The following is a 26,377-nucleotide window of genomic DNA, read 5'->3' on the forward strand; positions in this document are numbered from 1 at the left end:
TCACATTAGCAATGCAGCAATGACAATTGCATAGTAAGGTGTTTTAACTATGTTAAAACGTACATTTATAGTAAAGCTTTTACATTTTTTTAAATGACCATGTAAAGGCTTTTTTTTTTTTTTTTTTTAAATGACTGCAATTTGCAATTTTATTTCCCTGTTTTCTGACTCTGAAGGATTCTTGCTAAAGTTAAACAAACTAAAACAAAACAAGTCACTTGAATGAATCACAATTAATGGTGCTTTAGTGAAGATGCAGATGTGCAATTTTATAATGACCCAATCTCTTCTTGATTGGGGCCCCTGGGGAATGTTGCTGTGTCACTGCATATAGTAGATATTTGGTTAAATGATCAGATGGTGACAGTGGTCAATCTGGACAGTTTGTATTGTATGTATGTGCATTGAAATATCAGCCTATAGGGTTCTAAAATTACTTTAAATATTACAAAATTAAGTTTATCACATATATATAGCTGCCCTGCGATTGGCTGGCAACCAGTCCAGGGTGTCCCCCACCTACTGCCCAAAGCCAGCTGAGATAGGCGCCAGCACCCCCGCGCCCCTTGTGAGGAATAAGCGGTCAAGAAAATGGATGGATGGACATATATATATAGCTGATAACGTCTATAGCAGCACCCTACATCAAGCATACACAACAGTGAAAAATCCAGCCAGTCTTTGGTTCAATTAGTTTAATAACAGAATTAACATAAAGGCATTGCATAATAAATACCTGAAGTGATTTTCGCTGTATTAATAGTAAACTGCGTATACATAAATGAAAATGGAGTGGAATGGTTGTGTATAGTTTTTTTTTTTTTTTTTTTTTAAAGCAACACAGTTGTGGATTGTTCACAAGGTTACTAAAGTACATTGTAGAAAGACCACATGGTGGCGCTAAATAGTAAGCAGTAAAGTGTTTTGAAGCAGGGCTTTCTGTGCAGTGTCAAATAGTTAAGCCTCAAGTACAGTACATTCACTCTTGGCTCACTTTGACCCAAAAGCATGAATGGAGTGTCAAGGAATGATCGTATTATTATAAACGAGAGAAATGACTGGGGTTTGATTAGAATGCAGCCGTTAAATCTATATGTTTTAAAGTGAACAAAAAGTGAAAAAGAGAAAGAAAAAAAAGCACACAGCATCGGAGGAAAAAAAAACTTAACCCAAGCCTCTATGATAGACCTAGTACATGAGAAGTACTTACACAGAAGCACACAAGATAGTCACGCAAATGTCAGAATGAACAAGGTGTGCCAACACCTGCAGTATAGGCTGAGGGCTTACACTACTATATGCTACATAAATGCGTGTGTGATTTTTAACAAGACCTACTGTATGTCATCACCACTTAGTGAAGCGGTTGACGTGCAAAAGAGAGACAAAATAATTCAAGCATTCTTGTCTCGTGGTATTTACTCACAGTGTTGACATAAAACTAATTGAATGGAATAAGAAACATTGTGCTGGCAATAACCTTCATATAAGTATAAATTCAACGAATTACCGGTACTCAGTTGGAAACAGCTAAAAAAAAAAAAAATAGAATATTTGATTGCACGCAGCAAAGTTCTTTTAGTGGCTAAACGTCACAGATTAAAAGGCAGTTCATCAAAGACAGAAGAAAAAAAATGAAATAAATCAGCATGAGTAATCTTTAGCAGTTAAATAATCAGTTTTGTCTGGCTAACAGCTGTGTCAGTAGAGAAAGGAATGGTCAAGTTGTGGTACTGATCCATAGTAACATATTGCTAGTTCATCATCACCACAGGGAGACGCGACACTTGGAAAAGTCAAAAGTAGTGAAGTGAGCCTGTTTGGAGGTTAAGCTCAATTCAAATGTGGCTAGAACCTTTGACTTTTTCCATTCCTTCAGTGAGCCTCTTTACTGTGGAATTTTTGTATTGGATTCCTGGTAAACAAAAGCGATGAGCACATCTGTGGCTCAGCACGCCCAGCCAAAGTGTTGCAAAGTGGAGGAGGCCGTTCCACTCGAGGTGCTGTGCCTCTCTGTCAGCTGTCAGTCATGTGGTTTCCATTCCGATGGTGCGCTCATGACAGTTCGGGCCGCGCTTCCATTTCGCCGCGAGAGGCCGTGCGCGCTCGCATGTACTCGCTGCTCTGAGCCGCTCTCTGCGTGCCATTGCCGCGGCGCCACCGCCGTGCTGCCAGGAAAGTGTTTAGGCCGTACACACCTGTGGCCAGGAAGCCAAATGTCTGCACACAAGAGGAAATGGGAAGTGAACAACAATTCACAATTGTTGTGGTCAAAGTTATACTGAACATTATATGGACAGGCTCTTCAGGAAACAATTTCAGTTCCTACACTTGTGTTCAGAAAAATTTGTCCTAGCTACAGTATTGACACTTCGTAAGTCAATGCATCTTTAGAGAATGTTAGTGGATGAGTCATTTTGACTGTGACGAACCACCACCTCTTCCCTGCCTTGAGGGGGAACACACTTGGTAGGCTGATGGTTAGCAGTTAGCATTGAGCTAGTTTGCAACAGATCACTTGGAGTGACAATTCACCAACTCCGGAAGATAGCTCGCGTAACATCATCGGTTTTATATCTGGCTCATTTGCCGTAGCTGTCACTAACAATGTCCATCAGAACAAGAAGTCATATGTTGTGCAGAGGCGTCACTATCACACAATTTTACATTAATAAATATAATAATAAATATTTGCAGGAAATGGGGACTATTTGTAATTTTCAATGAACAAAATGGACTGGAGTCCATGAGTTGTTTGTTTCTAAATAATTTACTCTTAATATGAAAAAAAAAAAAAAAAAAGTACCGATTATGTCACCAATATCCATCATGAAACGCTAATGCCACCTAGTGGCAGAAAAAAAAAATTTGCTTAACGCTGCAGAACTCACTGTTTTATACTTCTTTAAATACCATATCTTTAACTCTAACTAATTGTATTACTATAAAATTACTCTATGAACTAGGGCTGCTTGATTTATAAAGAAAATATTAATCATGATTGTTTTGGTAATAATTGTAATCTTGATTTTTTTTTTTGTACAAAACAAGAAAATGTTTAAACGTAAACAATATTATAACAAATAAAACACTATTATGCAAGTTCCTTTTGGATTAAACAAAATTTATTAAATTAGTTATTTTAAAAAGGTGCAAATGTATAAATTTAAACTCAAAATTAGTATTAATAATATTAATTCTGGAGTATAATAATTCAAATTTTAATTTAATTTTGATTTATTGTACAGCCCTACTATGAGCTATTTTCTTGTATATTTAGATTAATTGCATTTTTTTTTTATCCTAATAGTTTTTATAAAATACAGAGTTAATGTCTTTACATCCGACAAAAAATGTGCATAAATAACATTTCAGTTCATTTCAATGGGGACAATGGATTTGCTCTCCGAATAAACTGAAGTATGCATGCATCTAGACAATCAGCCTGCGCCCGCATTACTCACCACTGCCGCTATTTCAGCTCCAGTGTTGTGGTTGATGCACGCAAGCACGAGAGATGACAAAAAGAAGAGGAAGGTGCTGACTGCCGTGTTGCCCAAATCCTACAGAAACACACATTGTGAATTAGGCATCTGCTTTGATTGCAACTGAAAAAAAGAAAGAAAAACAAAACAAAACAGCTATTTGGTTTGCACTAATAACCACCCAGACTGCATCCCTGTTGCTTCATTATAGCCCATTTAAACCTGCAGGAAGTGCATCGTTCAGACATGGGCCCTCCCCCGCCCCAAAGCGGAGAAAATGAGAGCTGCTACTTCCTACATGAGTTCCTGAAGACCGTTCAGGAAGGATTAATAATCCTTTCATAGGCGTGCCCATCACGTTGGGATGCTTGATTTCAATTATCACAGGCAATGTTTTTATTTATTTATTTGGTCATATGACTACAATGAATAAAGCGGTCACAATAATGTCACATCAAGGGGGTTAATTAGTAACACCACATATTACTGAACCGCAATGATGGAAAGCAGTGTTAAAATTTTGAACCGTAATCCGAGTCACACCCACTGAGCATATATTGTAACACGCCCACACACTGTTTCATCTGACAACCAGTTGAACAGGATTTTATCTCATCTTTGAGGGTCGTGTCTCATGCGGGGAAGCAAACGCATTACACATCAGTCCCACACATTCCATGTTTTCGCCCAGCCGACACTCTGTAAAACCTTAAATAACACCAGACCAGACCAAACTGCTGGCTCTCTGGTCGAGTCTTGGCCCGACCTCAGTTAGTGCCTCTACAAGAACTAAAAGAAGAAAGGAAAAATAAATAAATAAAACATTGCATTGAAGCAATTGAAAGCAGCCATATAAAATGCATGTAAACACTAGGGGTGTTAAAAAAAAATCGATTCGGCAATATATCGCGATACTACATCGCGCAATTCTCGAATCGATTCAATAGGCGTCTGAATCGATTTTTAAACTTCCATTTTTAATGGAAAAATATTCAACAAAACGTCTGACTTCGGGTTAGGATTCGCACCTTGAGCATGGAAGAATGTTATATGAACGGAACATTAAGCCTTAATATTTTATTTTAATGCTGTTCAAACATGAAACAGATTACAACCTGTATAAGACTGAAGTTTCAGATAAATAAATAATACATTTTCATACAAATCTTACACTCTACAAGTTGACTGATTAGTATTTTCTAAATTTGAATGAAAAAAATCGCAACAATCGACGTATAAATTCGTATCGGGATTAATCGGTATCGAATCGAATCGTGACCTGTGAATCGTGATACGAATCGAATCGTCAGGTACTAGGCAATTCACACCCCTAGTAAACACCATAAAATGTTCATGTTTTATGTTTTGCAAGTTGTAACAAACTCAAGACTATTCAGATTGAAAACCAAAATCCTCTCTCATGTACTCTATTACACTTCCATTCCATTGATATAACATTGGAGCCGGCTTACTGCAGTCTGCGCATACTCCATTCATTGTGGCTGGCCCTAAAAATGTTTAATTCACAAAAGAAAAAGAAAAGAGTGGCAGGAGGTTTGTGTGTGTGGACAACAATGAAATAAATTCATGCTACAACATCTTAAATCATTTTAAAACATACAGTATATTATCGATGGAAGGAAAACATACTTGTCTGGAAAGCGCTGTTATGTTTAAACTGTGACACAATAACGGAGTGAATACATTTATGAAACGGTTGTATTTAGTACTAATAAAATTGGGCTAAAGTATTTTGTTTAGAGATAGACAGGTTACGTTTTCATTTTTATTCAATTTGCGTTGAAACACTCCAGGAGAATTCCATGATCTTTCTGATGTGTATCACTATAACCTAGAGAATTATACATGGTCTCACTTTAAAAAGTCTTAAATCTATGATTTATTTTACACTTTTTAAATCAGCTGCCATTATTTGTGCAAAATAAGCACATTTGTCCAAAGTCACCAACATTGTGGGTGTGTGCTGTTATTTCCACAATAAGGGGGGAGGTTTAGGATCTAACTTTTCCCAGAAGCACTTCCAAAGCCACCATAGGATGAAACTGAGGAGACGGAGTCACATAGCACGTAATCACATGATCAAATCCCTCGTGCACAACTTGCTCAGTCACTGCAATGGCAGCATGGAACAGTAAGTTGAAATGAATAAAGGGGAATGAAACACAAAGATAGCAACAATGTTAAAGAGATAGTTCGGATTTTTTTTTACATTAATCTCTATTTCATCCTCCAGTGTGTGCGATCATCACTGATTTACCCCTGACAGCGTTCTGTGACACGAGTTCTGGTCCGGTCTTAGACGAGAGGAAAATAGTCCAGCAAGTTGGCTGTGGTCACCTAAATAAAGCGTTTTTCTTCTAAAAAAAAAATTTGTGTTCAGAAGAGTGATACATTTCCATACAAAACTCCCTTCGGAAAAAAAGTCAGACGCCATTACCGCCGGGCACTATTTTTCTGTTCGTTCGTATCACTGCGCGGCGCCCCGCATACAGCTGATAGACGCGCACTAATCTACAAGTTGTTTGTCTTGTCGAAGGCGGAAGGCGCGCGGATCAGCTGTCTACAGGGCGACGCGCAGTGATACCAATGAACAGAAAAGTAGTGCCCGACAGTAATGGAGTCTGACTTTTTTCAGAAAGGAGTTTAGTGTGCAAATGTATCATTCTTTTGAACACAAATTGTTTTTAGAAGATAAACACTTTATTTCGGTGACCCAACGTGCTGGACTATTTTCCTCTCATCCAACACCGGACCAGAACTCACGTCACAGAACATTGTCAGAGGTAAGTCAGTGATGATCGCACACACTGAAGGTGAGGATGAAATAGAGATTCATGTCAAAAAATCCGAACTATCCCTTTAATAAAATGTATAACAAAAGACTATTTCCTGTTCTCATGATCATCATAACAATGTAAAACAGAATAAGAACAAGTCTTTAAGCACACAAAAGACATACTAAGACCATCTGCCGATGAATAAATCATGCTGATTCCTCAGTTCTCGTAGGTACAATGAGTGGAAAACACATTAAGCTGTAACCACACAGTCCAGTAAACCAGAAGAAAAGGAAATGCGGGAATGCAAAAAATGTCAAAGAATGAGATGAGAATTTCAAGGTATATACCGTTACATGCTGCTGGTCACTGGTAGGTTGCCTATTTCTCTAAATCTGTACACAAACTGCCTGCAGTCACTCAAAAACTCACATTTAGGCTAAATTAACAGCATTTTTCCTTGCTTGAGGCACACCAACTAAGCTTAAAGGCCACCTGATAGCTACAGTTGGATTCAATGTACATTGCTTGACGATGACATGTAAGCTTGTGTGGCTTCTGGAATTATAGCTAAAAGCCATTTTCCACTCGCTGCTGCTCACACAACACCATCTTGTGTGTTTAGGCAAATAGTAAAAAGGCAAGCAAGCAGTGTCAAGAAAACCAACCAGCTCATTTGGTTCCAGCTGACACTGCACGCTCTAGTAACACTGCGGAGCTCCATCGCGCCTCCCACCAACTTCCATACTCAGATGGATGAAGCATATTGTACTAACTACAGAAAGCCTGTCTCCCAGTGTAGCATGACTACGCCTAAAAACAAATGCATAGTTACAGCATTTAACACTTTGTGACACCTTTGACGACTTTTGTACCAACCGTGAGGTTCCAGTTGATGTGGGGCACCTTGGTGTGCAGGTTGAGAGAGAAAATGACCAAGAGTGTGCCGGTGACCACAAAGGCAGTACAGCTGACAAACTCGAAGAAGTAGACGCCGCTGCATGGGGAACACATCATGATGGTTTCTATGCAGATGAAGCCAATCAGTGACAGGAGCTAGAGGGAGACACATTCAAGCAGAGGGACAGTTGTAACCATCTAAACAACGGAGGGGCAATGTCAAGAGTGAGATCACATTTTTTATGTTGCTTTCCTTTTTCAATAACACTTTCATTGGTGTAAATTTGACAACACACATAAAAATTTGCATGGGTCAACGATATAGCCTGGAAAGCCACACCCACTTTCTTGAAAGAAAAAAAGTGGGTCTGGAAAGGCTGCCATTGACTGCGATTCTGCCGGCTCGAAATGGCCGGGCCAATCAAATTCGTTTATTTGCTGTGGCATATTTTTTTGTGAGCAACGTCATACTTAGGCGCCGGAACGAAGTTCGTCCTCCTCCTCATAACATTCAAAATCAGGTTTTTACCACAACGACGTAAGTTATTAATTACTGTTGTCTCTCTTCGACTAGCCATGTTGAATTTATTTCGTCGGGCCGTGTTGAACTTGACACTGTTCACTATTGCTTTTTTTTTTTTTTTAACCATATTGAAAAGCACAAGTAGAACATTGTTAAACAAACACTGTGGTGTCGTGTTAATTTCGTTAATGAAAACTAAACAAAAATATTTTCATCAACACATTTTTCACTGGACAAAAACTAGACTAGACTAAAACCCTCATTAATAAACAATAACTGGGACTCAATTATGCATTTTCGTGGACTAATGGAGACGAAAATGTACTTCACTTAATAAAAACTAGTCTAAAATCTGCGGATATTTTAGTTCATGACCAAAAAACGAGACGAAAATTATATGATTTTTGTCATTGTGACATTGTCATGTGACCCACAGTGACACACCCACTTTCTATTATGCAGCTAGCAAGTGCAAAAAGCACAAACATGGGACAGACAGGAGGTGGATTCACGGCGGAAGGTTTAAAATAAATAAATAAAATTATAGTTATAACGTAACATTAATCCAATGGCTAAAATGTTCCAACAATAATGTTTATCCAACTGCAAACTAATGCTAGCTAACTTGATAGCTTGTAGCGTACTTTGATGTACTTTAATTGTGTATGTGAAGTTGTTTTTCCATCAAAAAGGATGAAATAAAATATAATGTGAAATTACCCTTGTGAGGAATAAGCGGTCAAGAAAATGCATGGTTGGATGGAAAATTAACACTATTCCACTGCCTCAGAAACGCGTTTCATTGCGACTGTGCTCAGGCTTATCGCTTGTGAGTCTGGTTTCTTTCCGGGGTATTAAAGATCAGCACTGTAGCACATGACCAAGTCATAGTACACGTGGAGAAAAGCTAGCATGTGCTACGACGATGCGGAGATGATTTAACACCAAATAACTTCAGTAAATGTGTGACTTCAGAATTGAGTATCAAACTGGGAGCCATTTGCATTAATCAGTATTCAAGAAGCTCTGTTTGAAAACAGTTGGTGACCCAAGTTACTCATTCTTCACGAATGTACCCATTCTCATTGGCTAACCATGTTTTTTTTTTTTTTGTACCCGTACTGACTAGCTAGTTATTGACCATTACATTTCATATCAAGGTCATGTTTGCACAAGACTTCAGAAGGCGATGTACGGCTTTACGATGAAAACCAAATATAATCTTACAATGGAATTATAGCAAACAGTCGAACAATGCTAAGAATGAGTGCGTCTGCTGTGTTATAGTACGCACCATATTGTTTTTAAGGCAAGCTGGTACTGTACATAACATCAAAAAATGCACTGCACAGTTTTTCATCACAAAATGGACTCCACCTTTCACCATTTGAGAGTTTTTATGCAGAATTTTCTGGGCTGTGTTGATGATGAAGAGATTGTCTTATGAATAGACCCGAGGCCGTGAACTCATCTCATGAGTCCACTTCTGGCAGCCTGTGTGGATGCCTTCCACCAGCCAAGTCATCAACAAACCACGGTATGGGAAGAATTCCGCTATTTAGGTATTCCTTTGCCATTCGAGGCACGGTAAAACCACATGCAGATTATCGACTGGGTGAGTTCGGTCCAAATCCCAGAGACTCAACAGAACCAAGAAAAACATCAACGCAAAGTCCCGCCTCCACCAAGTCTGCTGTTGTATAACAACAAACTCATGTTTAATTTTTCATAAAGGTTAAGCAGCAGCCATGCATGTGGTAAATTTAAAAATTACACAAACAGTTGTCAAACTCAAGGCCTGGGGGGCCAGATTGAGGCCGCCACGTGATTTTATGTGGTCCGCCAAAGCAAATTATATCCATCTTTTTCTTGCAAAAATACCCAAATAACAAATTATCTTCACTTTAAAAAAACAAAACGCTGACATACTGCCAGCATTACATTTATTTTAAATGTAACGTTTAAATTATATACCGGTTATTATTATTATTATTATTATTAATTTTTTTTCAGGGCTGATACCAATTATTAGTAGTCAAAGAGGCCGATAACCGATATTTGGAGCCAATATTCATTTTCATTAAAAAAAAAAAAAAAAAAAAAAAAAAAAGGGGGGGGGGGTATTGGTGTCATTTTTGTTTGTTTGTTTTAAATACAAATGCCAATCTTGACTTTGTTGTAATGTCTTAGCATGTTTATTGAACAAATGTTCAGACTTTTCAAAATGTAGAAGTTTTTGTTTGTTTCATCTTACACAATAGCCATCCTTTTATATTTCTAAACTTAAACAAGTAAATACCATCTAAAGTAAATATTTTTCCCCAAAATTTGAAAATACTGTACTGTAAATCTTAAACTTTAAACATTTCTTTGTTTTGCTGTTGGGAAAAAAAAATGTTCACAAGCATCTCATAAAGTTAACTGAAATTTTAAATAGTTCCCTGAGATTATTTAAAATTGTTTTAAGATTTACCTTTCTTGTCCCCATGTCGGCAGAGAAAATCGGCCAGGCCGATTATCAGTCTATCCCGAATAATTGAACAAACTGTGTGTATGGGTCTCTGATTTCAAAACTTATTTATCATTTTGTTGTGTAATTGTAATTCAAAGCAATCACAATCAAAGCGAAGGAATCCAAACTACAATGTGATCCGCGACAAAAACAAGTCCGACACCCCTCCTCTAAAGAAACACGGGAACCACAACTTATCAAATCACAAAGTCGGAGTCACTTTTTTGTCTGTGACACAACCAAAAGGGGTTACACCCAAACAAAAGTGCAAGGCTGCAAATGCTTAGGGGTGATGATGTCACGTCTAAGAGAGAAAAAGCATTACTTCTCCAAAAGCCCGTGTTAGCAGGTGCTGAGCTGCCAAACAGGAGGAGGAGAAGGAGGGGCCACAAAGCTTCCCTTTGGATAATCTTTTAAGTAACGATTAGATGACCACCTTCACCCCTATGCAGTCTGTGCAAACACATAATCGCACAGTACCTCTTCACTGCTTTTACACCAGGATTATCATAACTATTATTTTAGATACCGTTGTTCGTACAAAGAAAATACAAGTACTGCAAATGTGTGCAAAAAAAAAAAAAGCCACAAAATGGAAACGTGGGAAAGCTTGAGCAGCAACCCGCAGTCTGTATGCTGGAAACCGTAGCTAGCCCGAGCGCAGTTTATATTTCACCACAGCGAATAAGGTGAATATGCAGTCGACGGCATGAATTTATCCACACATGCATGCACAACATTCTTGATTTCTCCCCTCCCAGAGCTGAATAAGTAACATTTCAACCAGGAGCGACCACAGTGTCTCTCGTAGCGGGAAGCGCTCACAGATATTTGGGAGCATCTGGAAAGTTCATTACATCCGGGCGCAATATTTCAGTTCAGGACAACTTCAGTTTTCAAAGATGCTGGGAAGCAGAGTGATTAGTGTCATGAAATTCCCAACAGTGAATGGGGAACTGTCTGAATATGGGTTGAGCTTTGTTGAGGACAAAACATGGTCAGGTTTCATGTGACGCAAGGGGGTGGTCGGAGGGGGGTTGGGTGGTGGATGGTCTGTCTATAGAGTACAGTAAGTTTGTCTGTTAGTAGAGGACCAGCAAAGGCTGGTATGATCATTCTATTCACCCATGGAAAGTGGATTTGCTTCAGTTTAAAACAGTATTTACATAACAATACTATGACACTCCAATAACCCCTTAGCAGCAACTGAGCTACAGAGTTTGTCCATTCACCATTTGTCCGCCATCTCTTTATTTTGACCTTAATCAGGCAGAGAATATAAATACATGACCCCATTTAGGGCAGAGTCAAAGCATTTACAGAATGAAGCAGTAAAACTGCCGGCTAAGGAAGAAAAACCATCTGGCGGTGAGACTTGCAGGCTTCCACTTACATACCAAATGCAAACTTGGATGGAGTTCAACTGTCCTTGTTTGTGAAGGAGATATACTTTATGACGAGCTTAAACTGAAAAGTCTGTATCAAAGCAGAAGTGTCGACCAATCAGACAGAATATTTGTAATGAGAGCACAGAAAACTCCTACATAGATATATTTGCCTGGGTTTAATTGTAAACACTTTTTCTGTCGAGATGATTGCGTGAACTCAGATTCCACCAGACTCACATCAGATTCCACCAGACTCACAGGTGGCCCATTTAAAAGGTAAATTATACTACTACTACTACTACTACTACTACTACTACTACTACTACTACTAATAATAATAATAATAATAATAATAATACTGAATAAAGTAACACAAACGTAATAGAATGTGAAGAATACTGTACATTAAATTCTGAAGCACACTTATGTTATGACTGGAACTTGGAAGGAGGATCTCATCCCCAAAACATTTGCAGAGGTTGAAGTCAGGGCTCTGAATTTCTCACGCACCAAACTCACCACCTATCATGCTTGCTGAAACAAAACAAAAAAAAAGGCCGCTGCCTTCCCACTATGGCAGAATTATCCTAATAAAAGCCCACTTTCATATTTTCAAGCAAACATACGAGCTTGACTACCACATGTAGAGCCTCTTGACACTGGCTACTTACACCTAAAACAATACAACAGTAAGGGGTGACGCACAACTGCGAGAAAGTGAAGACCACTGTTTTTCTAGCAGATGCCTTCAATTCACACATTGTTGTCTTGACTAAACTGTTGTTTTCCTCATGTACAATTGTCAGGGAGTATTTCCCTGTACTGTTCTGTACTACAACATACAACAATGACTTGAGATATCACCACCTAATTTACTCATCTTTTCTGTATTTTGTACGAAATTTGATTCAAGATACTTTGTCATATTCAAACAGGTGCGTAAACATCATTTGGGGAGGGGGGGAATCCAGGAAGTAATTTGGATTTTTTTTTTTTAATGATTATTATTTTAACAGGGAATTATAAATATGAGATTCATCATAAAATGTATAGCCAACAACTTGTACAGTATGTAAAATAAATAAATACAACGCCATTTACAAAGCCAGTCAGCATGACAAAAACACTAACCAGACGGTCCTTCGCACTTTGTTTGGGCGTATTTAATCCATCACTTGAACGCAGTGTAGTTTAAATCCACGAAGGCCATATGTTAGTGGCTAATTTGGGGACTGTTTTGTGGAGTATTTCTGTTGTCCACCAGGCAGTACATATGAACTAACTTACCACTTCGACTGCCTTTAAAATACCAAAGTAAGACTTGAGGTAGTCCACGTCGCACCGAATGCCCCCCCAAACACTCCTCGCGTGGACTGGCTCGGTGGTGGGCTGGTAGGGGCTGCTAGCCCCAGAGATCATGGAGGTGTTGGAGGCCTCGCCGTCCAAGCCCTCCGCCTCCTCTGTGTTCCTCATGGTGGTTCCTCGCGGTGCGGAAGGGCTTGTAATGTCCAACTTAAAAAAAAAAAAAAAAAAATGTTACCCGGTTGTCTCTATGCGCCAAGGAGCCAAACTTGTTCCATGTCGACACGAGGAACGAGGACGGAGAAAACGAACAGGAATGTCCACTTCTCACGGGCGTCCCACCGGGACGCGATGTAGGGTTAACGGGGGTAAGGAGGTCGACACCCGGGGCTGTTTCCTGCTTCTCTCCCACAGAGGCACTTGGAACTCTATTAGGCGGGTCACTTGTTTTCCACAGTCATAACCGCAGACGATTCTGCAGAGTGCCACAGTAGACGAAAAAGAAAAAACAAAACACGCCTACCGGGAAGAGCAAGCCTTTTCTGTGACCAAATAACACGAATCCATCACGATCCAGCGAGAACTCTATTGTGACTTTGCGTCAACTTGAGGCCTGCTGTCCCGGTAGCGGCAACCCGCACTGAGGCAGCTCCGCGCGGCTAAACTCCTTGTGGATGCGGGGCAGCCATGTCTCCGCCCCTCTCAAACTGCACACTCTAAACTCTCCGCCAGTTTCGGCTTCCTCCAAGCAGTCTGGAAAAGCGAACTTTGGCCAGAAACACGCGGCGACAGCGAGCTTTTTTTTTTCTTTTTTTTTCTCGTTCTCCCTCTCTCCAGTTGGCAATGCCTTCATATTGATGTAAAACAATACAACCCCTCCAAGTGAAGGCCCGGGGGGGATATTTTACTGGGTACGATTATAATACAATGCCTGCTACTTATGTGACATTCTTACATTTATTTAGTATATATATTTTTTTCATCTGTCAAATTTAAAGGGATACTTTACTTATTTAGCCATTTTTGGCAGTCAAACATGGATATTTTGCCTATAATAAATTTGATATTTTCATTATTTTTCATGTACAATTAGTACCTTTTAAAAACACATTTTGCAACCTGCTGTCGACTGAAAATGACATCACAAGGGCTCAGGTAACCAATCGCAGCTCAGCTTGTGAATGTCACATGACCAAACCTAGAAAACAGGTGAGCTGTGATTGGTTACCTGAGCCCTTGTGATGTCATTTTCAGTCGACAGCAAGTTGCAAAATGTGTTTTTAAAGGTACTAATTGTACATGAAAAATAATGAAAGTATCAAATTCATTATAGACAAAATATTAACTTTTTATTGCTATAATGGGCCAAATAAGTGAAGTATCCCTTTAAGCATCAACATAACTGTACACTGCCCGTCTTTTTAGCTGTTACTGTAGTTGACATTTACTGCCGTCCAGTGGTTGGGTGTGGTATTACAAAATCAAAAATAACACCCCATGCAGGTGTCAAATTTAAGGTCCGGGGACCAGATTAGGCCCACCACATTTGTTGTGGCCCACTTAAAGCAAATAGCAAGATTAAAATGTGTATGATAGTACAATGCAGGTAAATATATGTCCATGATTTTAAGTAATAACAAACCTGATGTGGGCCATGATGAAAATAAATTTGACACTGTATTGGAATGAGTTGGTAAGATTGCCTTTAAGAGATGATAATCTCAAAAGAAAAAAAACAAAAACAAACCGCACTTTATTTTGGCTTGCCCCATTTGGAGTCTCAGTGCATTCTACTTTTTCCATCCTAAAAAACAAAAAACAAGCTGTAGATATATTATAAAAACAGTGCATACATGTAACTTTCTATGTCCAACCCAAAGTGAAACCAGTCCACCAATCACCACCATAATCGCAATAAAGACAACACACTTGGATTCGTTGTTTTATTGAAGCCAGGGACTTGATAAGCATTTTCCTCATCTTTGTCGGCACAAGAAGCTAGAATCCACATGGCAGCTTAGAGGCTACGCAATTGTGTTAAAGTCATACAATCAAATTCTGAATTAATTCAGTACACAAAAAAGCAGCCATTTGAATGCTTATAATGTCTTGATATCTTGAATACAAAAGGACTGATAGCAGAAGCTTGTAGTCTCATATAGATGAGGACCGCCACTAGTGGTCAAAGGCAATTCATTAAAGTTGTCAAGCAAGTTGACTTCAACTGAGGCTAGAGTACAAAAGTTATGTCTGCTCATTATTCAATGTTGGGAGGGGGAGAGAGGGAGAGAGAGAGGGAGAGAGAGAGAGAGAGAGAGAGAGAGAGAGAGAGAGAGAGAGAGAGAGAGAGAGAGAGAGAGAGAGAGAGAGAGAAAACAAACAAAAAAATGTGCAATTATGGAGCCAAGCAGCAGGAGGGCAGTTCATTCGTTGAACCTAATTATTTTACAGTTCTAACAAGTATGGGCAGAAAGGTCAAATCAGTCAGCTTGGAGTGACATCTGAAAGCTTGTTAACAGAAAATGTCAATAGGCATAACCGTAGTTTAAAAAAATTGTTTGTAAATATAACAAAGGAGACTTGGGCAAAGATGACAGTGGATATTCATTTGCAAATATTCACTGCACAGTTTCAATAGAAAAAAACAATAATAATGGGGGGAGGGGGGGTAGAGGGAATCAGAAGTTAACCGCACGGTGTACCATCCAAAACGTAAACAGCAAATGTAGATAAATATGCTATTTTACGGTGCCGGTTCATCACTAAGCGCAAAAAGGCAAGGTGAAAAATGATGCATTCCGTGTCTTGAACTGTTGCAAAAGGTAAAAAAGTGATTCAGGAGTCGAAGGAAAAGTGCTTATTTCAACATGTTGGGATCGTGGTTGTCATGGAGGTGTGCTTCATCGACTGCATATGCCACCCAGTCACAAACCAATAAAAACAACCTCGTTTTGATGAAATGTAATCAGTGTGCAGTTTGTATCTCCTCACATCATATATGATAATCAATTAAGTCATCTGGACACCAGTATGTTTTCACTAAAATAGTGAAAACTGGGCAATGGCATTTGCTTCCCTGTCCAATAGTGTGTTTCTTTTTTCTGTTAACTATATCTTGTGTGAAAGCGACTGAAGAACAAAAAAACAAGTTTCTAAACTAAAATATTACAGACCGATAAGGTTCAATACCGTTAGCACGAGAGTGATGTTGTGAAGGCAAAGTGTAGTTTGAAGGCAAAGGTCATTTGAGGGCACTGTAGGGGAGACTAAACAAAAAGGGTTTCCAACGGGGAAGTGATTCCTCTCATCCTTACGTAGAAACGGAATGTTTTCAACTGAGAAGTGACGGACGATGTGTATACAACACCGGGAAGAGTGTACAATGATATTAGGGCACTGAATCGGAAGGGATTCTTTTCTGTTTCAACAAAGCAACTCGTGTTTTGGTTTTGGGTACATGAAAATGCAGGTTTCCAAAAAAAAAAGGTGTTAGCTCTTTTCTATACGAAACATCGAGGCCACAATACTTTTTTTTTTCTTCTGAAAACTAACAAAACAACAGCAACCACAGGCTTGATGTACATGAGCAAAAACGTAAATAAAAATAAATTATTTGGATGACAAGAAATGGACGAAAACCTTTCGACAGCTACAGTGCATTTCCTCTCATGCCGAAGAGCGACTCTGCTGGAGCGTGAGCAGCTCGCGTGCGAGGCACTTTTGGGAATAATCGTAGGAAAGATGCTGCCCAAACCCGCTTCCCAAATATACACACCTGTAGCTACAGAAAATATTCTGCTGGAGCCTCAAAGCCTTGTCAAATGGCCAACTTAGTTAGTCAAAGAGGCAAGAATTGTATATACACAAAATAAAACCTGAAGACATTTTTTTTTTTTTCCTGGTACGTATTTACAGAATCCTTCCAGATGACTCGGGCGATGCTATCGAGATTTTGTCCCATTTATTTCTTGCCGTCAGCGGCATGCAGTGTAGAGATCGTTTCCTTAAACGGTGCACAGAAGAAAAAGGAGGAACTTCATATAAATACATTGGCATAAGCCCAACATTTTGTTCGCAACCATCTGAATTAACTTTCATGACGTATGCAATTAAAAGTTGAAAGAAAATTGTTAATTTCGAGCCAAATCTTTACATGAAACAAGCTGAGCCAAAGGCCAGTGCGTTTCCACTCTCAAACCCACTCAGGAGTGTTTTTTTGTTTCTAATATACCTCATCTACTGGGAGGCCTGCAACCTAGTCCATCAGGCTTGCCACCATTTCCATATACTGTATTTCTCCATAGACATCCTTGGTGGGCAACACAGAAAGTGGGGAGAACTGATTCTTCAGCACGATCATCTCATTAGCATCTTCTTAACCATTTCTTTCTTCTGATTGTGTCCCAAACGGGTTTTGGCAAAATCTGCTCTGTTCTGATAACGACATTGGGAATTTGGTCAACTGTTAACGCTCACATGTATACTTTGAATTTCAATAATTAACGCGATGAACAATGCAGCTTTTTTCTTTTTTTTTTTTTTTTTGTGGACTTCACGCTTCGTTCTCAGTCTGCGGCGGTATGTTGTTGGCTGAAACCATGGGGTCCTGTTTGCGTGTCATTCGGTCCAACTCAGCCTGGACGTCAGTCAAACCCGGCTTCTGCCCTTGGAAATAAAAAGGGACACAAAAGCAAAAACATAATCTCCTGTAGCTTCCGTGTGCGCTCATAAGATGCAAGCAGATGAGTGGAGGTTGGATGGTGTTTATTCCATGCTGAGCGGTTGCCACGTTAAGATGTGCAAAAGGAACTACAACATGCACATGCATTATCCTCAAAGCTGGAAAAAAAAAAGAAAAGAAAAAAAAAGGGAGGGACGTTATGCATTCTGCTTTACGCTTCTCAGCAATTCAGTCACTGCATTCTCAGTTTGTTATATTTAAATGGGACGTCAACCCCAATAATGTTTTATATGCCCCCACTAGTTTCAACACGGCATTCTGATTAATATTGTGTGTGAAATATAAGTTAAGCACCAAAATGCATCTGTTCAAAACCATCTCAGGTGGCAGGCCATTGTGCCACTTACTGTCGACTGAAAATGACATCACAGTTGCTCAGGTAAACATCAATCGTGGCTCAGCTTCAGAAAACAGGTGAGCCGTGATTTCTTGTTACCTGAGCAACTGTGATGTCATTTTCAGTCCACAGCAAGTGTCATAATGGCCGTCCCTTGAGATCACACTTGCATATGAACGGACTTATGCTGCATTCGAGGATGGTCGGAAGTCGGAAACATCCGAGTTGAAACTTCCCAGGTCCGACCTCAAAGCGTTCGAGATGAAAGTAAACAACCAAAATGGCGGATAGTGATAAATTTGTTTTTTATTTTGGTCCTCAAAACTCAATTTGACCTCCAGAAAACTTAACTTTTTGCAATTTTGCTTCATTTATTGTTTTAATTTTATTTCATTAGCATTCCATACAGTTAAGTAGTTTACTGTATAATTTTATGCCGGGATATAGCGGCAATACTATCACGTACGTTGCGTTATGTGAAGTTATGGCGAATACTTATGAATGAAGAAAGCTATCTAGTTTTATAGTCGAGTAAATTGTGTTTTGCCATTCAGAGTGACGTCACATTGTAGTCCGCCGGTGAAGTCGGGGTCCTTTTTTTTCTTCCGACTTCGTAAGTGGAATTTCTGAGTTCAAGGTGGTGTTCCCGTACAAACTTACTGGTTTGAACTCGGAAAAGTCCGACTTCCGACCATCCTCGAATGCAGCATAACATCAATGCCGCTTGGCTTACTCACCATTAGAAGTGAAGCCACCGACAGCCATCTTACGTTGCCACTCAGGCCGCCTAACTTGAACAGAGTGTTTCCTCACTTTCTATCCAAAGTAGAGGTTGACTTTTTTATTTTTTTTTATTGATTTTGTTTTTATTTTGGGTAGGATTAACACCTCATTAAGCCATTATGAACACCATTTTGCTGCTTCACTCATATTCCACAAATGCAATATTAATCTGAATGTCGTGTTTAGACTAGTAGGGCTGCATAGAACATTGTTGGCAAGAAAAATTTTGTGCCGCCTTGCCTTTTAACTTGTATTTAAAAAAAATCATATAATCATATAACAGTTAGTTGAGCAATATAGTGGTGGAATGCAAAGCAAAATGTTACAATAATGGGAATAGAGGTTTGGTTCATACAGGCCTGTCGCGTTTCTTCACACTTCAGAAGGTCATTTTTGATTTTTTAACATTTGTGTTCAGGCTGTGGAAATAAAACTCCACACAGCAAATGTTTTCCTTATCTAACACCACACATCTGTTAAGAGTCGCTCTACATGCAAAAAAAAAAAACCCTGCTATAATACACACACAGAAGGGCAATACGTGTTTGTACCTGTTTTTTTGGCAGCGCCTTGAACTCCAGCTCCAACGGCTCCACTTCCCGGGCTCCCCGGGGATCCCGTCTTTTTACTCAACAGGCTGTTGAAGAAGTTGGCCAATACGCCCTCAGTGGCAGCTCCCGCTGTGGGAAGATGTGCAATGACTTCAAAGTCAAGATCAATGACCTACACTTGACTGCAAAAACATTACGTAATAGCTGTAAAACATTTTATGAACAATACAGAGCTGTGGTTGGCCTTTGACAAATTTCCAGAATGGGTAATAAATACATTGTTGCCTCTCGTTTTTAACCAGGGGAATTCATCTCCACCAACAAGAACAACAAAATCTGTTTTTTGCAGTATTAATCTAACTTGTCCAAATATCACGATGGTCTTCCTAGCTGCTCTATTTAGACATATAAAAACAATAAACATGCCTTTCAATGGGTGGCTTGTACAGGATGTAACTAAGTCAACATCCTTTTCCGAACTACCTCTTGGGGGCAGTATTGGAATGACAAACCGATTAAAATATTTCTGGTGGATTAAATGTCTAAAGTATATCTGGGGAAAAAAATGATAAAGGTCCAGGTTGTAAGAAAAAAAAATGCTCATGTTTTTATCATGTTTGAACATGAAGTTGGACTGGAAAACATTTTCATTACCTTTCATGTTAGCATCAGGCTTTTTGACGGCAGCCATGGGAGAACCACTGCTCAAAGTGGGCTGGCCAGCGCGTCCTGCTGCAGGTCTCGGAGAACCTGACGCTGTCCGTCCTGGAGATTCCTGCCTCACAGAAATCAGAGCGACAACCTCATCACTAAATGTCAACGGGGGTAAATGTGCAAACTAAAAGGCCGGATTGTGCTTTACGAGTTGTAGTGGCGACACTTACGGTAGCTCCTCTTGTTGGTGTGGCTGGCTGTTTTGCTAACAAAGACTGCAAAAGCACAAATAGTTAAGTGACCGTATGATTCAGATGTGAATCATTTGCAATGCAGGAAAACTGCAGCTATAATCTTGCGTCAAGTCGTACCTGTTGTTTCATCAGGAATACCTGTTCATCCTCCGCATTTATCTCTTTGTCATGCACCAGCTATACGCAACACGGGAATGAATCACAATTCCAGATATGAATGAGAACATATGAGAAAGTAAATACTCTGGTCTGCAGTAATGAACTGCTTTACCTTTCGAACTGGAGGTTTAGTGATAAAATCCTCAAATGGATCTTCAGGTCTGACTGTTGTGAAGTTTTCATGCAAAATGCAGATTTTCTTGTCATTATCCCACCCCGATGGACTAGGAAAATATAATGAGGAGTTCAGTGCACTACATTTGAATCTTGCTCCTGAAAGTACTCAGTGCTTCACATTACATTTCAAGAATAAGAATTTAGCTTTACATAATGGAAATGTTCAATTTTGAAGACTGAGCTAAGAAATAGTGATGTGGATTTTTCGCTTGACTTACATGAAAACGGCATCCTTCTCCACTATTAGGGCAGGATTGATAAAGTGAAAGTCATATAACTTATGTACAATATACTTGTAAAGCAGATCTAGATTCTTTTCCTCTTTGGCTGAGGTGTAGATAAGACCAGCTCCATCTGTTTAGTTGGGTCAAAGGATAATGTCGGTTGGTGTAGAAGCTCCAAAGAACATATGAGGGGCAACATTTAAAAAAAAAGAAAAAAAAGAAAAAAGGATACATTGTAAGCAAAACTGCCTAATGTGGGACTGGATGAAATCAAAGTGCTCTTCTCTGTAGTCGTGCTCCTTCTCCAGTACGCTGACCGAGTCACACTGGATTTGAGAGAGACGATAGAAACGTGAAAATAATAAACTAATGCCGTAGAAACATGAAATGGGAGATATATATATATATATATATATATATATATATATATATATATATATATATATATATATATATATATATATACACATATATATTTATTTATTTATTTTACATTTGGCATTTTTTTTTTCTTTTGCATGTGGTACTGTCAACAACACTGTCATCACTCTGTAAACCATATTGCGTAGTCATGGAAATAGTCATCAATCTCCCTCTTAAGCTGATTTTATCCATTTGAAGCCCTTTTTTATCTTATTTTGGCAACTATAGTGCCCCATAAAGCCATTATTGCAGTCCCTAAGATGGATTTGGACATATAAGTCATCTGAAGCTTTGGGGTGTTTGATGTTAATGTGCTTGTAGTGAAAAAGAATACAGTACAAATGATGTGTTTGCCAAAACATTATGTGGAAGGTCCATGAGTGTGGAAGTTCTTCACACCAAATCACTTTAAAAGTCAATGATAGAAGGGATGGTAAAGAAGATACAGGAATATGATCAGAAAGAGAGCTCTTTGTTGACGAGCCCAAAAATCTGTCTGGGCAGACGCAAAGTTTTGCTATTTTAAAGTTCCCAGCAAGCATGTGAAGCCCTGCTGATAGCAAGGAACTTTCAGCTCAAGTCTTTGCCTGGAGGCTCACCAAGCAAGAATAGTTTCTTTTTAAGACAGGTCAGCCTCTCACAAAGCACAACACCCAAGTAAAAGCTTGCACCGAAACGCTCTGTTGGGGAGGAACAGATTTCACACTGCGAAATGAGTGAGTGCTCACGAAGGTTTTAAGAACCCATCCGTAAAATCCAGCAACGGAAGACGGTGCCAAGATAATAAAGTGGTATTTTGGCTTAACGCAGAGAGATGTAAAAAGATGTTCCAGGAGAACTTTGGGAAAATCGTTTTGGGCTGTGTGAGGAGGCTGCACGTAACCAAAATGAAGAATTCGATGTTAGATTAAATGTCTAACTCTTTGTGAAGAGGTTGCACTTAAACTGGAATTTTGTAATTTGAGGAAATTTTAGGAATCGCTTACCTTTGTGCAAACTATTAGCACTGGAATGCCTAAATTGTGCGTGAGTGTGTTGTCCCCCAGTGGTAACACCACAGCCTCATCTTCGCCTGCTGCCAGGGCCCGTCTCTGTGGAGAGGCAGGGGTGGCATCCTCGGGTTCTACGTATTCCTGGAACGCTTTCACCACTTAAGAATATAAGGGAGGGGGGAAAAAAAAATATTATTTATAATACCAATTAAACGGTCATGGCAAATAACTGCAATAGCGGCAGGATGTGGTGGAATATGAGCAAATTTTCAAATACTGCAATACAGTGAGCGTTACCAAGACATATTTAATTATAGAAATATGGCATCCTTGTATTTCAACTCCAGCTGTTAAAGACTTTTGGCAGTGAGTGTGCGTGTTGAGATGCAGGAAGCTTTGGCCTACTTCCTCAGGAGCTTTGGAATGTAACTAGGGACAGCCTGCGACATCAGATTAACTTGCATTTTAGAGCCAATTCCTTGACTTTATAACATGGGATTTAGGATGTGGGGCAACAAGCAGAGAAATATTCTATCCCGGAGAGTACATCTTTTACATTTCTGTTCAAAATATTTACTAGTTAACGTGAGTACAACATGCCTCAAGACGTCATCAGGTGGGTAAAACAACAAAAACAAAATCTTGATATTTGTTTCCTAAGCCTTCATTGCTTCCCTTTTCACTTTACATTCTGAACTGATCCTGTAATTTAAGTAGAAAAACCCAGTAGCCGCTTTCAGAGCGTCCAGCCCACAGACTGAATTCAGCAGACCAACATCCATGATACTACTGCGGGAGGGGAGGGAACAATGATGCAAGAGGGCTGCAACAGCTCTTGGATTGAAGCCACTCTCACAAACGTCCTGCTTGTCTCGCTCATACACATCCACTCCACTGAAATATAATGTGACTCCATCTCACTAGAAGTCAATGCTGTCATGCTGGGGAATTATTTATCCAGCTGATATCTTATGTGAGGTCTATGTTGAAATAATAAATGAGGAAAAATGGATTTCCTCAAAAATGTGGAGCTATTTATTAATCAGCCAATATTCACGTTGTTATGCAGCAATTGCTACATTGTTTGTTGTTTTGTTTCCCAATTAAGCCAAATTGGGTACATGCACAAAATTTGAAATAAACATGCTTCTATTTTTTTTCCTATCATAAGTTGGCAAAATACTGTACAAGTGAATTGCACAATTATTATTTTTTAAATCTCCTTTTAACTACTATACAATAATACTGTACTGTAGTGTAGGTCACATGCAGCCATGTCAAGTTAAAGCTTAGTTTGACAGCAATTGGCCTCAAATTAATTGTGATGTCACTAATCATGATTTTGCATCATCATTCAGATACTCAATACATTTGACAGCAATCAAAGATATTATCAACCAATAGTGTTACTATCAAAATATGCATAGATTACACACAATTGTGTACAGTCAATTGCTTTTATTTTTAGAGCTACAATTTAGTCGTTCCGACCTCATAAGTGATCAAACCTACATGCAAGGCAGAGGAGCACAGTCTTGACAACCACACAGGCCTAACTAACTTGCACAAAAAGCATCATTTGTTCTCAATAGAATAGAGCTCTTCATGAGCTAGATAACCACAGCTAAATTTAACAGTAGAACATCATCCGATCTGCGTACGTCTGACTAGTTAACTGTAGAACTTGCCCATGGCCAGAACACACTGCTGAGGATCACGAGCTTCTGACAATGACCTAGAATCAGTATTAACAATGGGCAAAATTACACACTTCAGTCCAGTCTTACCCTCCAACTGCTCTTTTTTACAGGTAGTCAGTTAAACTGGATGCGTGGTCTTCATTTTCTCTGCAATTCCTCATATATATATGGTGGAACAAATGAGTGATGCCTACCTGAAGACCACTCTTGGTCTATGCATAATTGAAATGTATAATTCTAATAATTCAGATGCTGGGATAGAAAATAACCTCAATTTAAACCTGATTGTTTACATGACAAGTAAACTGTACACTCAATTGTGACCCAATTCTGACTGGCCCCAAAACAAATCCTTCCTCATCGAAAAACACCAAATGTGCACAAATGAAGTCAACCTTTACTTACTCTTGAGCTCCATTTCTCTCATGTCCTCTGGAGGTATCTTCAGTTTGTCCACGTGGTCACGTAGCACACTGGCCCACTTCTGTAGTGACTCCATAATGGTCCAGGGCCGCGACATATCCACAACAAATATGGCCAAGCAACCAGATAGCGACTGAGTGGAAACAGCAAACTTGAGCAAGCCTTTGTGGTACAGGTCTCCGTCCAGGATCCACACATTACATCGCGTAAGGTCTGCCAAAGAAAAACAAAACAAAACAAAATTTGAGTACAGTATACAGTAAGGACTATAAACAAAACACCAGTACAGATTAAATATTAACCAGGCGGGCGGACTCACCATCCCGATCTTCATCGTGGACATTTAAGTACTGGTATTCCAGTCCTCTTCCTTTCTTGTTGTGCTCAGCCCCTTGAAGTTTGGACATGAGTGTAGTTTTTCCTGATCCATCCTCCCCTAAAAGACACTGTTGCCATCAGCTGACTGATTTAATATATGAATGAATGATGAATCAAGGCAGAATAATTCTTTGTCAAGTCAATAAAAAGGTGAGAGATTGAGTTAACATTATACTTTAGATACTCAACCTCCACATATGCATGTGTTCCTCATGATCACAAGCACTGCTGAATATGTATTGATCATCAGGCATTTCATTTAATTGCATGTTATAAAGAGCAGCTAAAGAAGAAGGAAACAACAATGAACTGTTCCACTCCCTTCTGGGCTGACAACAAACAATAGTAGCAATGCTATTTGTCAGTTTTCTACAATATTGATTTCATAAGCACTTACCAAATACCAGAATGTTTTTTCCTGATGGCAATTTTGAACTTGAGCGGGTCGAAACATCACTCAGTATTGAGGTCCTGTGAGACAGGAGTAAGTTGGGTTATTTTTTAGTACGGCAGATTTGCAACCAAATAAAAAAAAAGAAAAAAAGATTCAGGCCAAAAAAAAGTTACACAAACCACAGTTGTCATTCTGATAAATCTTTTTTCCCCCCAATCTGTCCTCCGAATATGCAATAGAAAAACTGAAATGATGTCATCTCGACTGGTTGAGATGGGCAGATTCGTGGCGAAGGCGTTAAGCACGAAGGTTCCTGTTAGCTTGTTGTGAAGTATCTCCGATCTAAATGACAGCAGCTAGCTTAGTGTGACTTGACACAAGACAAACCAATAAGTAAACGGCAAGTGCTGAACTGGCTGAGTGACTAAAACTATTCCTGTGTATGTGTGTAAAAGAGACAAGCAAGTCTTAGCGACTCTTCAACAGACACTCACTCAATAACCACAAAGAACGCCAACAAACTAGTCGCCCAGCCTCAAATTGTGCTAACGCTACTGTTAGCCCGGCCACCGGTGTTTGCTGGGAAGCAAACTGTGGTGACAAACATGACCGCGGCGGCTGTACTTTTCCCTGCAGAATACAACAGTTACGCCGCTAAAAGAATAGCCGAACTTGCCAAAGGTCGAGTCCTTCTTCCTCCTCGTTGTTGTTGTCGCCTGCCCCGGCTACGCCCGGGAGTTGCTTCTCCAAAACGGGAGCCATCTTCTATCTGAACGAGCACAAAGGCAAGGCCCTGCTTGCCTGCCTGCTGCTTGGCCACCACCACTAGCGCCGCCCTCGTCGGTGGCCGAGGGTACGTTTCATTCTTCGGAAGCCACGCCGCGCCGCACTGTCTGTTCCCGGGCGGGGTAATGGCAAATAAACTAGCATATTCGTGTGTCAAGGTACAGTTAAGTATATATTTTAATTTACATAAATAAATAAATAAAATTTCAATGAAATTAAATTAAAATTAAAAGTTAGTCTGATTTAACATAGTTGCGTGTAGCCTATTAATAATTTGTGAGATTTTGTTCTTTGCAACTTTGAATCTGAAACCATCACGAATATACTAATATTGTCAATGCCCTGTTTCATCAAAATTTTGGAATGATATTATCGATTTGTATTTATTTGTTTATTTATTTTGAAATGCTAGTCATCCTATAATGATTTAGCCCAGTTATATCTGGTTGTGAAGTTGAAAATCTGTCACCAGGCCATACTGGTACTGAATCTT

The 26,377-nt window shown here is 39.4% G+C and overlaps 2 protein-coding genes across 4 annotated transcripts; both read right to left on the reverse strand.

Moving 5' to 3' along the window:
- Positions 1 to 668: 668 nt before the first annotated feature.
- cmtm4 (CKLF-like MARVEL transmembrane domain containing 4) lies at positions 669 to 13,679 on the reverse strand. 2 transcript variants are annotated; one of them, XM_077519485.1, is made up of 5 exons: positions 13,221 to 13,679; positions 12,894 to 13,118; positions 7,163 to 7,339; positions 3,465 to 3,563; positions 669 to 2,220 (listed from the first exon to the last, which is right to left on the reverse strand). In XM_077519485.1, the coding sequence occupies exons 2-5, from the start codon at positions 13,077 to 13,079 to the stop codon at positions 2,056 to 2,058; spliced, it is 627 nt and encodes a 208-aa protein (XP_077375611.1). In that variant the 5' UTR covers positions 13,080 to 13,118; positions 13,221 to 13,679; the 3' UTR covers positions 669 to 2,055. The 2 variants fall into 2 exon arrangements, with proteins under 2 accessions (XP_077375611.1, XP_077375610.1); XM_077519484.1 differs by having other exon boundaries at positions 670 to 2,220; positions 12,894 to 13,676.
- Positions 13,680 to 14,837: 1,158 nt separating this feature from the next.
- dync1li2 (dynein, cytoplasmic 1, light intermediate chain 2) lies at positions 14,838 to 25,948 on the reverse strand. 2 transcript variants are annotated; one of them, XM_077519476.1, is made up of 13 exons: positions 25,775 to 25,948; positions 25,102 to 25,175; positions 24,646 to 24,762; positions 24,309 to 24,539; positions 22,198 to 22,361; positions 21,021 to 21,114; positions 20,783 to 20,918; positions 20,500 to 20,611; positions 20,346 to 20,405; positions 20,205 to 20,249; positions 19,975 to 20,095; positions 19,321 to 19,449; positions 14,838 to 17,568 (listed from the first exon to the last, which is right to left on the reverse strand). In XM_077519476.1, exons 1-13 carry the CDS (start codon positions 25,858 to 25,860, stop codon positions 17,552 to 17,554), a joined length of 1,386 nt encoding a protein of 461 aa, XP_077375602.1. In that variant the 5' UTR covers positions 25,861 to 25,948; the 3' UTR covers positions 14,838 to 17,551. The 2 variants fall into 2 exon arrangements, with proteins under 2 accessions (XP_077375602.1, XP_077375601.1); XM_077519475.1 differs by having other exon boundaries at positions 14,838 to 17,573.
- Positions 25,949 to 26,377: the final 429 nt, after the last annotated feature.

This window comes from Festucalex cinctus, chromosome 4 (assembly GCF_051991245.1).
Source record: "Festucalex cinctus isolate MCC-2025b chromosome 4, RoL_Fcin_1.0, whole genome shotgun sequence".
Classification (NCBI taxonomy): domain Eukaryota; kingdom Metazoa; phylum Chordata; class Actinopteri; order Syngnathiformes; family Syngnathidae; genus Festucalex; species Festucalex cinctus.

Bases quoted from the DNA above. Each gene is read 5' to 3' on its own strand.
- cmtm4 (XM_077519485.1), bottom strand. From the start codon at position 13,079: ATGAGGAACACAGAGGAGGCGGAGGGCTTGGACGGCGAGGCCTCCAAC. The intron at 3,564-7,162 runs GTTGGTACAAAA...GTGTTTCTGTAG, and splicing joins ACATCAACTGGAACCTCACG to GATTTGGGCAACACGGCAGT. The intron at 2,221-3,464 runs GTGAGTAATGCG...TCTTGTGTGCAG, and splicing joins GAGCTGAAATAGCGGCAGTG to ACATTTGGCTTCCTGGCCAC.
- dync1li2 (XM_077519475.1), bottom strand. From the start codon at position 25,860: ATGGCTCCCGTTTTGGAGAAGCAACTCCCGGGCGTAGCCGGGGCAGGC. The intron at 25,176-25,774 runs GCAAGTTCGGCT...CCTGTCTCACAG, and splicing joins GAAGAAGGACTCGACCTTTG to GACCTCAATACTGAGTGATG. The intron at 17,574-19,320 runs GTACAAACACGT...TTTATTTCCAAG, and splicing joins AGGCGCTGCCAAAAAAACAG to GGCAGAAGCCGGGTTTGACT.